The 12,563-nt window shown below is 38.9% G+C and overlaps 1 protein-coding gene across 1 annotated transcript in view; it reads right to left on the reverse strand.

Moving 5' to 3' along the window:
* The window catches only part of PYROXD1 (pyridine nucleotide-disulphide oxidoreductase domain 1), a 19,580-nt gene extending 9,416 nt beyond the window's left edge, over positions 1-10,164 (reverse strand). Inside the window, exons 1-5 of the mRNA XM_084877244.1 lie at positions 9,966-10,164; positions 7,007-7,087; positions 6,145-6,264; positions 3,840-3,968; positions 1,596-1,669 (exon numbers count right to left, since the gene is read on the reverse strand). Of these exons, the coding sequence (XP_084733370.1) occupies positions 1,596-1,669; positions 3,840-3,968; positions 6,145-6,264; positions 7,007-7,087; positions 9,966-10,106 (545 nt within the window). The 5' untranslated portion in view covers positions 10,107-10,164. The remainder of the gene's footprint in view (positions 1-1,595; positions 1,670-3,839; positions 3,969-6,144; positions 6,265-7,006; positions 7,088-9,965) is intronic.
* Between the last annotated feature and the right edge of the window lie 2,399 nt (positions 10,165-12,563).

Here is a 12,563-nt window from a genome sequence, read left to right on the forward strand (position 1 = left end):
TTAAAATAGAATAAATAATAAAAGGAATATAGCCAGTTTATCAAGAACATATAAGTGACAAATATATATACTGGACATCATGTAAAATTTTATTACAATAAATATCATTTCAAAGTGTTCAGTTTTTACAACATAGTTATTATTTAATGTCTGCAGGGTTCCTAGGAGTGAGAAATGCTTTTTCTGGTTATAGTGTAATCATTACACTGTAATGGATGATGGATGGATGAAACACAGCTACCATACTGAGAATAGTTACTATTTGGTAACAGATATTTTATGTACTTAAATAATATTACAAAAGAAATAAGATCAAATGTGAGAATTTAAACATTTTTTAAGGTAAGAAAGCATTTCACTGTAAATAATAATAGTACTAAGTTATAGTTTTGGCAATAGGTGATGGAGAAAATTTGTCATGTGTACTAAGAATTTGAAGGCTCTCTTACATCTGTGCCTCCTCCCTTAAGGCCCAGTCTGGTTTTGATGCTCTATTTTTTCCTCTGTATTTCCCTTCACGCTGCCAAAAATTCATAATTATTATAATGACTGTCATTCCTGGTACTCAGGCAATTGAAGAACTCTTAAAGGCTCAATGGTATTCAACATCCTCTAAAAAAGTGGGGCAAAACCTAGTCTGAGCATTAGAATGGATGAAATTGAGCAAAGGCGGGGCTTGAGCAGATTCCTTATTTTAATATAAATTTGTCCTATCTATAATTGGACCCAATTTTCTAATCTGAAAAATGCCCATACTATTTCATGTCAGCTACCTGCTGGAAGATAAAATCACAAAGAAAGTGAATTAATGCTCTGAAAGCTACAAGAGGAGTCTTTGATGATTTTTGAACTTGAAATATTTTTAAATAATATTTCATATTCATTAATGTGTTCACATAACATAACCGAGTGAAACAGGATGGGTATTAAGCAATAAAAAGTGATGAGGATTATGACTAGAATCTCTAAAGTTGTACACATTCAAATTCTTTTTTAATATAGTACATTAGAGGCCTGGTGCATGGATTGTGCACTGGTGGGGTCCCTCAGCCTGCCCTGGGGGGATCGGGCTGAAACCAGCTCCCCAACATTCCCCTGAGGAGTCCTGGATTACAAGAGGGTACAGGCCAGACTGAGAAACCCCATCAGTGCACGATTGGGGCCGGGGAGGGGCCTCGGGAGGGCTCCAGGATATGTCCGGCCCATCTCACTCAGTCCTGATCACTGGACCCCAGCAGCAAGCTAACCTACCAGTCAGAGCGTCTGCCCTCTGGTGGTCAGTGTGCATCATAGCCACTAGTCAAATGTAGTCGGACACTTAGCATATTAGGCTTTTATTATATAGGATGGGTCAAATCTAGCCAGTTACCAGTTAATGGCCCTTTGACACCTAAAGCACTGCCTAAACTCATGTTTTCTAACAATATTTCTGCAAATATGTATCCCATGAAAGCTAAAATAATTAAGTGGATTTCTGTTCTTGAAAAAATATAAAAAACAATTATATCATCTATGATTTTCAGGATAACAAGATCTTTTCTAGTCTGCCAACAAACACATAAATCACAGAGCAATTTTTAAAAATATATACTTACGCTAATTCAAGTGCAATACCACCATTCCCTATGATCATGATTCTTTTAGCATTCGTAAGCTGTTTCTGAAATTCCTGTATTAAAAAGAAAACGACACAGGGTTTTAAATATATAGGGGGCAATAGTGGAAGCAAGAGGCTTCTCTGATAAGTCTCACTTTCCCACTCTTTCGGGATGCACCCTCCAATTAATAATACAAATTCTCGATGTTTCACCCTACACTGCCTCTCCTGATTTTCCTTGTTTTTATGTCATTACATTTATTTATTTATTTTTGTTTTTTTTATTTTTTATTAAATTTTTATCTGTGTACATATCTTACCATTGCCCAACCCCCCAATACATACCCTCCCTCCAGAGTTTTGTGTCCATTGGTTGTACTTATATGCAATTATACAAGTCCTTTGGTTGATCTCTTATCTCCCCCAGATCTCCCTACATTTAGAGTACTACTTCAGAATTTCAGCAGGAGGCCCTGTCTTAGTTTACTAAATTCCCAACTATTTACCAAATCAATTTACTAAGTAACACTGATCTATATCCTAGATACAGGATTCTTCCTCTTCTAGTTCCTCAGTTGATACTCTCTGCAGGATGAGAGCCACAGCAGCATGGTGGTTAAGAGCACAAACACTAGAGGAACTGGTTCTAGCAGATACTATTACTGGGGATGATGAACAAATTGCTTATCCTCTTGTACCTCACAGTCAACTATTAATGGAATTAAGAAGTGACTAAATCTCGAGGTTTCTGTAAGCATTAAGTAAGATGATGTAGATAAAGACTGTTAGGAGTAGCAGACACATAATAATGTCTATCTTTTATTTTTTAAAATGTACCATTATAAGGCAGCTAATTACTACCACCACCCTCCCTAAAAAGATCACAATGTACTTGGAGAAAAGCCAGTGGGTCACTCTTAGATGTTCAAAAGTACAGAATACTACTATTGCTTCAGGATGACGTCTGAATAGCTCAGTTCCTCTGCCTACTATGTTAAGTTGCCATTTCTCTTAAATTGACCCCAAAACTTATTGTAATATTCAATAAATAACCAATGAAATTTGGTTTAACTCCAGCACACATAGTTTCTTATATATGTGCTGACCTAAAATTTCTACAACAACAACAAAAAAAACAACCCTTAGATTAATTTTAGTTTGTCCTTCATTGAGGGCAGTAGATAATTTAAGAAAGATCCATAAAGAGTACTGGATATGGAGATGAATGGCATAAGTTTGAACTGTACTTTTGATACAGTTTAATAACTATCTTAGTAATGATAATTACTCTGGGGATTATATTTCATTTTCAATGACCTATTTGTAGAGTGGCAGTAATGACTCTCACATAAAATTATCATGAGGATTCAATGAGTTCATGTATGTAGAGGGCTTTGCTGGAATCCAGTCATGAATGCAATCTTTGGTAACATGAATCCAAAAGGTTTACTAAAAGATAACCAAGTTCTAGTTTTCTCTAAATTCCTAATTATTTAATTAAGAATAGCTTGAAAGTAAACTCAATTTTCAAGGACACAAAATGTTGTTACATAAGTGTAAAATGATCACCTCATGGGACAGAACAACAAGGAACTTGAAGTAAGACAGAGTATTGTGATTTGAAATCAGGAAGAACTTCTTGACAATAAGGTCAACAAACCCTGAAATAAATTAGCAAAACAAGTTGTATAAGGTTCCACAATAGAGTTTCATCTTACTGGGATAGTTATCACTTAAGCAGAACAATAAACCGAGTGACTTTTCTGGTTTTAGAGTCTGTCATAATTCTGTACCACAAAGATCTTCTGAATATTAATTTCTTTGCTGGGGAGTAAGTTCAGTAAGTTTTGGATATGCTTAATTCTTTTGGGGAAGAGATCATTATATTATTTAGGTTATAAATCACATATTCCCAATCACAAGAATAAGTGTGTGCACAATATAAGCTGTACCCTTCAGCAGAGTCATTAAATTTGGGACATCATATAGCAGAAAGAAAATAGAACATCACCATGCATAAAAAACAAGACAAATTATCAACTAAAAACAAATTAAAATTGACAATAATAGAACCTTATAGCTACTTTCTGGTTTATGGGCCACAAAACAAAAAACCTCCCTTCTGCTCCTACAGTTTAGGAATTAGCACTGTAAGTGAGACACTTTGATTCAAATGTAGCAAAAGATGTCTAAGAAAAAAATATTCATGTTTATTCCCCATGACCCAACCCCAAAGTATTACCTGAGCACTATCTGTATCACGGATTCCTAATACATAAGGATTTCCTTCACATATCAACTTCGGTTTAGCTCCAGCACACAGACAGAGTTTCTTATATACGTGCTGACTGCCATCTTCTGTTAAAATGCACTGTAAAAACATAAGCAATGAAGGGGCAAGGAGATGCATTTATACGTGCGTACAATTTCACTTTAAACAGTCAAAAACACAAAAGCAAAAAGTATAATAACCTTGCCTCTTGGTGGCACTCAACACTTTGTCCCAGTAAATACAAAGCTAAGTAAGCATAAGAATACATTCTTCAATTCAGTGGTTCTTAATCATTTTAGGGCCATGAATTATTTTGCAAGTCTAATGAAAACTAGCCTTTCTCCCAGCCAACTATACACTCTTTGGAGATTATATTTTCACCTAAGTGACAAACTAGTTAAACTTAAATCCAGCATGTACTGGCTTTAAAGATATTTATATTAATTTTTAATAACCTCATAAGTCTAAAACAAATGTTTCTGTTTCTTAATATTGAAGAAAACCTATAGATTAGCAGCAGCATTTAGAAAGCAGGCATACATAAGAGATGCTGGATTTCATTATAACGGTTTAGGAGTTAACTTTTGTGCCATGTGTTTGAATCATAAAACTTGGCAAATCATAACACAGCACTTATTACCCATTGAGACATCTGCCACCCATGCTAACTCTTTAGCTGCATAACAAATACATAAAATCAATAACCCAACAGTGTAATCCATATAGAAACTTCATGCAAGTCTTCCTTCATGAAAGGAAGACTTATTAGTTATAGGCTTTGACCAAATTTTAAAAATAAATTTTCATTTAGCTACTATGAAAACAAACACAAAAGCTCTTTATTCGCTAATGTTAAATTTTGAAAGTAGAAATGAAGATAAACACATTATTTCTAATTCACTAAAGAATATAAAGGATGGATAAGAGAATGCAGACATATACCTCATGTGGGACTTTTCATTTAACTTTTCAAATGTTAATTAATGGGTAGCGCTCTAATTCATTCCAATGTCCTAATGTGAAATTTCCTCACAACTCATTAGTATCCTTTTAAGCCTACTTCAACTTGCAAATTAATTCACGTGGATGTTACAATGAGTAAGTATTACCACTGTAAGTATTAGAACTTATTCTGGTTTTTGGATTCAGATTTTTCATTATTTTCTGATAAAACTTTTCTTAATTTTTTTCCCTATCAAATGTGATGTGTTTTATCCCTGAGGGAGATATCATAAATTACAGGTGCTTTTGAGAAACAAGTACAAACTCTATTTTACATCTTGCCTAAAGCTCATTTGAGGATATTGTTAATCACCTGATCATATCCTTTTCTGAGAATGCCTTATTCCTCACACTGCCTTGGTTTTGGCCTTGTATCATTTTGGACTATTGCAAACCCCTTCTAATTTGGTTGTTGGCTACTAGCCACTTACTCATTCTTGACACTACTGTCAGATATATCTTCTTCCTTTTTAAAATCTTTATTCAGATTATTATATATCTTCTTAAAAGAACATCTTTTTCATCATCCCTGCCTCCACTTAAAATCTCTTTACTATTTTTTTCATTAATTAGAAACTGAACTCAATTTCTTAGCATGACATAAAAAGCTCTTCACAATCTTATTTACTTATTTCTCAGGCCCTGTCTGCCAATCTCCTTTACTTAGCCCCACCCAAATCCCACTGACCACCTCACTGTTCCACATGCCCCTTTTTGATTCTTTTGGTCTTTGAAGATGGAATCTCTTCCTGGAATGCCCTTTGCATCTATTAATTCACTAACTATTCATTCACTCATATTTAAAACACAGCTCGAGTATTACTCAATTTATGAAGTCTTCCTACACATCTACTAGCAGAGCTTTGATAATATTTCAATGACTGTGCTTTTCACATGTCCATATAATTATAGGTACCTATGCCTGTCTATATTCTCTATGACATTGAGAGCTCCCAGGAATAGATTCCTTATATTATTGCTTATTCCTTATATTATGGTGCCTACCACTTAATGTAGGGCCCAGAAAACAGTGGACACTATATAAATGTTAATGTTAATTTGAAATATAAAATTTAAATGGCAAAACTAAACTAACTGCACAATCCCAATAAACTCACAAAAGAGTGTAAATTTTTCTAGTAATGGAAATCAATGTCACAAAATTTGCACGCTAGGGACTTTGGTGGTGGTAGAGGTGGGTTCAAAGGAAGTCAGGCAAAAACCTCACCAAGATTTAACAGAGCAAATCGACATTAAGGAAAAGTTCTCTTACATGTTCTTCACTCTTCAGTTGCTTTACTCCACATTCTATAACTTTAATGTTGGGAAAGCGGTTTTCTAACATGGCACTTGGTTGTTCTTCAACATCAAACTCTTCCAATACTTTAGAAATCTGTATTAGATCAAAGAGGTAAGAACACATGTTAAAAACTTTTTCAAGAATAATAAAAATAGTTCCATTTTTTTCTATATATTACTTATTTTATGTTCATAAAACAAGAAAGTTGGTGAACTACACAAAATACAGTGGAAAGAAGATTTTGCATTTTAAGACTACCACTCTTGGGCAAGTCTGTTAGGTCCCTGCCTTAGTTTCCTGGATCAAAAATGTTTGTGGAGACCACTCTTCTATCATACTATGACCCAAATGATCTTAGACTCCTATTATAATTATAATAGAAATTTGTGAAACTACAAAGTATTCTGAGATGCTTATTAGACATCTGCAACATTAATTATCTACAAGTGTAAACTTGGCTCAGAAGCACTTCTGATTTGTAAATACACATGCACACATATATTTATAATAACATACGGATATATTTGCATTAATATTTAGGTTTCATAGCAACTTTCCCCAAAAGAACCTTATTTTAAATTTTCTGAAAAGTAATTCAGAGTGGGAGGGAAATGATAGGAGAAAAAAAAAGAGAAGACTAGAAATGCAATATCTTTCTGGGTGCTTTTGGTATTCAATCTGAATAATTCTAAACTTTGAACTACAATTTTAAAATGAACATCCAAAGAACATTTGTCATTTAAAAAAATTAAAACAGTACAATTACACTACGTGCTATGCAAGTTACTGCAATTTTTAAAAATTAATAGTAAGGAAGTTATACAAAGATTCTTACCTGCTTGAAATTTGTAACTGCTTTAATAACAGGAGAAGCTGTTACCAGGAGAATCTCTTCTGACGGGAAGTGAATTGCCAACTTATTTAAAAAAAAAAAGTAGGAAAAATATAAATAATTTTAGTTATTAGTACATATGACATGGAGGGTGAGAAAGGGATAGTGCAATTTTAATAAAATTATTAACCTAGGAAACAAATCATTGTTCCTTATCTAAAGTTTCCATTATCCTGAATCTTGTTCGTATTTATAGGGTAGTGATGAGTAGTGTTCAATACTGTGGTATTGATTAAAATGAGTAATACATTTATACTAAATACTAACAAAGATCTGATAAGAAAAGTGGCATAAAGAGGTATTCCTTATTTACTGAACCTATATTACATGCCAAGGGTAAGGAGAAATTATCTTCCTAATTAACAGTTAAACCAACTTCTATCTATTGTAAAATATTTTCATTGCCTTCAGTAGGATGAAATGACAGCAATCCTTTAATAATAAACATTTAGAATCTTAGTCCTTTTCCCAAGTGATTTGGCACCCCCATCCTGCCTCTTCCAAATGCCCAACCAGCAGATACCCTGGGAAGACCAAGCCATTTTAATATTAGCCTTCACCTGCCATTGTTTCATCATTTTCCTCTAGCTTCAAACCTCTCTTTCTCACTTTACACTTCTTGCAAGCATTTTCTTAACTCATGCTCTAGTTCAACTCCACCAATCTCTATTTCTATCCCTTTTCCCCCATTTTTTTAATTAAGGTATTACATGTGTACATATCTTCCCATTGCCCCCCCCCCCCATACATGCCCTCACCCCCAGTGACTTGCATCCATTGGTTATGCTTATATGCATGCATACAAGTCCTTCTTCGGTTGATCTCTTATCTCCCCCACCTCTCCCTAACTTTCCCGCTGTAATTTGACAGTCTGTTTGATGCTTTACTTTTACACTATTAAAACTGAGCATGTCCAATTCAACTATACATCCTTAAAACCCATAGAATTTTTTTAGTATCACCTTATTTTAATTTTCTACAGTATCTGACAATATCACCACTCTCCCTATCTTTCTTTCCTTTGTGTATTCTGTAATTTTTCATATATATATATAATTGATTTCAGAGAGGAAGGGAGGGAGAGATGGAAACATCAATGAGAATCATTGATTGGCTGCCTACTGCGCGCCCCCTAATGGGGATGGAGCCCACAACCCAGTCATGATCCCTTGACTGGAATGGAGCCCAGGAACCTTCAGAGTGCAGGCCAACACTCTATCCACTGAGCCAAATGAGCTAGGGCTCCCTCTGCTTTGTTTCCATTGCTAGACCAGGCCCTCAAAACTTCTTTATGCTATTAAAATAACTTTTCAATTGGCCTTCCAGTCTCATATTAACCAGCTATTCCTGTCCCACACATCATAACTAATCAGCTTTTAAACTTTTTCATTCGATCGCATTACTCCACTGCTCAAAATCACCTATTTGTAAGCTCCTGGTAAGTTTTTAGCATGACTTATAAGATCCTTTATAATCTGGTCTCTGCCAACCTTCCCTGGCTTCCATCTCTGGTCACCTCCGCCAAGTGCTTTAAGTTTTGCTGCTCCCAGAAGATGCTATGCTTCACCCGAGGCTTGCTGCTGCTTCCCTTTGGAACATCTGTCTTTTCTTGTTTAAGGGGTGAATTTTACTCCTTGTTCTACAACTGAGACAAAAGTGTATCTCCTTGGAGAAAGGATACCTCTTCCCTCATTTACTCCCTACCAACTCAGCTGGCACCCCTAAGAGAGCAAACACACAAGTGAAACGATTCATTTACATGCCTCTCCGCTAGGCTGTGAATCCCTACAAAGGTACCATGCTGCTCATATCTCACTAATCAGCCCTTACTACAGAGCCTGGATCACAGGTGTTGACTTGGTGAATGAGTGAAAAATACATCTTAATATTAAAAGTTTAGTCCAGCTGTGATGGCTCAGTGGATTTAGAATCATCCCATGGACCAAGAGGTCCTGGGTTCGGTTCCCAGTCAGGGCACATGCCCGGGTTGTGGGCTCGATCCCCAGTAGGGGGCCTAGACAGCCAATCGATGATTCTCACCCATCATTGATGTTTCTCTTTCTCTCTGAAATCAATTATATATACATATATATGTGTGTATATATATGATTAAAAGTTTAAATGTCTTGAATTTCTTGTACCATTTCTTATTACTTCTGAGATTGTTTACTTCAAGATAATTCAGTCCCTTTGGGAATATTAAAATACATATAGGTGTAGATACATAAGCAGAAACGCATTCCCTAGCTGCATCCCGCATACACCTTGCGGGTTGTTTTATAAAACATGACTAGAGATGAAATATCTTCCATCTTGGGAGTTCAAAGTGCAGGAAACGTAGCTAAGGGTTCCGATGCACCAAGGACCTGGCACCTAACTGGAAGCTGCCTTCGATCATCAGCTGACAAAGGGGCTGAATGTTCTCAGTGCCTCACTAGCGACAAGGCCTCTGGTCCGCTCGGACGGTCGGTCCTAATATAAGGTGACCAGACGTCCCGATTTTTAACAATTTGTCCCGCTTCCCGCGGCGTTTTTTTAAAACGCCGCGGGAAGCGGGACAAATTGTTGAGAATCGGGACTGTCCCGCCAAAAGCGGACGTCTGGTCACCTTAGCCTAACTTGCTCTCTCCCCACTGCCCCCCGCCCCCCCAAAATCCGCTAGGCGCCTCAGGTGAAGCTTGCGAGGCCCCGGGGACATCGAGGGCCACTACGCAGTGTTTCCAATACCTGGGAACAAGCGGGAAAGAAAGCGGGGATGGGGGGAAATCGTCTACAGAGGGACCAGATAGGAGACCCGGACTTTCCACCTGCTGGGGATGAGGAGGGCGGGAAGCGGGAGACCAGCCCGGGGCGCCGCCCTCTCCGGGGTCTATGAAGGCGCAGAGCCGCGCGTCCGCCCTACCTGCTCCGCACAAGACACGCCCGCGATGCCGCCGCCCACCACTATGAACTTCCCCGCCGCCTCCATGTCCCCAGACTTCTGAGGGTTCGCGGACTTCTGAGGGTTCGCGGACTGCCGCAGCGGAGCTGCGGGAATCGGCATTCCTTAAGAAGCCCCGGGCCCGGCACCGCCACTTCCGGTATCAGGTCCTGGGAACCGGAGCTACGGGTGCCGAGCGGCTCACACTTAGTCCCTTCGCCAACTGGCCGCGAGCTGCGCGTTTCCGAGCAAGGCGGAGGCATCTACTCGATGGCAGCGCTTGATGCGACGGCTATTACGGCTCAATGTAGTTTTCCCACGTGCACTTGATCAAGAGAAGATAGAAAGCAAAACGTAAAGGAGATGGGTGGCCAAAGGAAGCGTAGCGAAGTGTCTAAAGACAGACCTCACGAGGCAGAGCGTTCTTAAAATTAAATGCATTGCTCTGATATTCTCACAGGGTCCACAGAGGGTTCCTGGGGAACGCACTCATCCTTTCCCCCGCAGCAAAGGCTGAAAGGGCATGCCTACCTAACATAGCATCTCTCTGCTGTCGGACCATCTAGCTAACCACATCTCTTTGCCGTTAGCTGGACGGGGTGCCAGCTCCTGTGACCCGGGACTCCCGGGCTGCAGGGAGAGCTCTCCACATACACTCTTGAAGTCTTCCTCCCTTCTGCTAGGACAGGGACCAATGCCAGGACGGAGAGTGTGTTGGAGCTGGCAGGGGTGGGGGGGGATTGTTTCCTACAAGCATGTATACAACTTACTCCAAAAGGATCCTTATTGCACTCTTCTGCAATTTATCAATGAGTTCCTTTCTTTCCCTTGTATAGCCTCAAGGAATAAGATAGGCTAACATTGGAAAAACCAGTTTTATAATCTCTTAGCACTCCCCTATTTTCTGATCTTTCAGCATGGCCTAGTACCTTGTGTTAAAGGCATTGGTGTTCTTGGTACTTGTTATATTGTTATTAGCTTTTGGAACGGAACAAACTAAAAAAAAAAAAAAAAAAAAATCACATTTAACTCCACGGTATACCATTTGTGTTCCATAAATATCTGATTTTTTGCCCTTTAGAAAACTGGAGGCATTTTTTTTTTTTTTTTACAAGCTTTGTTGAATCCCGCACAATTGGTTGCAGACAAGCTTTATTTATTTATTTATTTTTAAATCAATCTTTATTGTTCATATTATTACAAAGGTTCCTCATTTCTTCCCCCTTCCACCAGGTTCCCACCCCACCCTCAGACCCCTCCCCACCCCCCATTGTCCTCATCCATAGGTGCACAGTTTATGTTCAGTCTCTTCCTCCCTCCCTTTCCCGGAGAACAGTCAGTCCACTCCCCTCCCATATCGCCTACTCTACTACAATGAACAGTTATTATTGTTCATCAGGTTTTTCAATCTCCTTTTGTTGTTGTTGTTGTTGTTTTTTTAATTAATAAACTTTTACACTTCTAAGAATAAATTTTAAAATCTAATAATTTTAAACCTTGTTTTTTTTTTCTGCCCTGGGAGTTGAGAGCAAAATTCTTTACATGTAAACTTGCCCTTAGGCTATCAAAAGGTGTAGCCATTCAAGTATAAATGGACACATTGTTTAAACATAGCTGCTGGTTGGAATTGGATTACCTGTTCTGGGTGGGAAGGGCTTGTCATTCCCTTTCTCCATTAAAATTAAGGTGTTAACTTTAAAACCTCTTTTTGGCAAGAGACCTTAAACTTTCAGAACTTTAAACCTTTCAGATAGCAAATCAGTTACTTAGCATTTTCTCAAATCAATAACACCTCCATATGCCCAAGGATACACCCCACACAAATGACATTTCCAAATAGATCAACCAACCTCATCCAGGCCCCACACAAGGCACTCACAGATCAACACTCCAGCGCTATACTAACTCAACACATCCAGATCTAAGCCTTCATCACTTGATTCAGCAGACCCTAAAGTTCCCCCAAAAGTTTCCAGCCATGTCTGCAAGGCAGCCTTGGGGCGGGGGCAGGCGAGGAGCGAGCTGTTTCGGGCCTGGCTGCTCCGGGCCTGGCCTCTGTTGCTCTGGTCTGTTCCACAACCAGCTGCTCTGGGTCTGGCCACTGCCGCTCCAGACCTGGCTGCTCCAGGCTTGGCTGCTGCTGCTCCGGGCCTGGCCGCACCCGACCCGGCTGCTCTGGGCCCGGTTGCTCTGGGCCCGGCCACTCCGGGCCTGGCCGGTCCCAGCCTGGCAGCTGCTGCTCTGGGCCTGGCCGCTGGAGGCATTTCTTAAACTATACCCCACATCCCAAAATTCAATGTATCAAGTCCTGCCAACTCAGAAGTGTTCCTCAGTTCCCTTATTTTAGTTTTTATTGTGACTGCCCTCAGTTAAGCCTTCTCCTCCCACTGAGACTATTTTTTTCTTTTTTCTTTTTTCTTAAGGTATTATATGTGCCACTGAGACTATTAAGAGAGGTTCCTCAAAGACCTTTCTTCTTCTGTCCTCTGCTTCTAATGTACTCCTACACTACCCTAAGAATTACCTTACCAAAAGGGAAATGTGGTTACTTTTCCTTCTCATCCCTTTTCCCTCTGGCAT

The sequence above is a fragment of the Pipistrellus hanaki genome (assembly GCF_964339955.1).
Source record: "Pipistrellus hanaki genome assembly, chromosome: 3".
In the NCBI taxonomy this organism is placed as follows: Eukaryota; Metazoa; Chordata; class Mammalia; order Chiroptera; family Vespertilionidae; genus Pipistrellus; species Pipistrellus hanaki.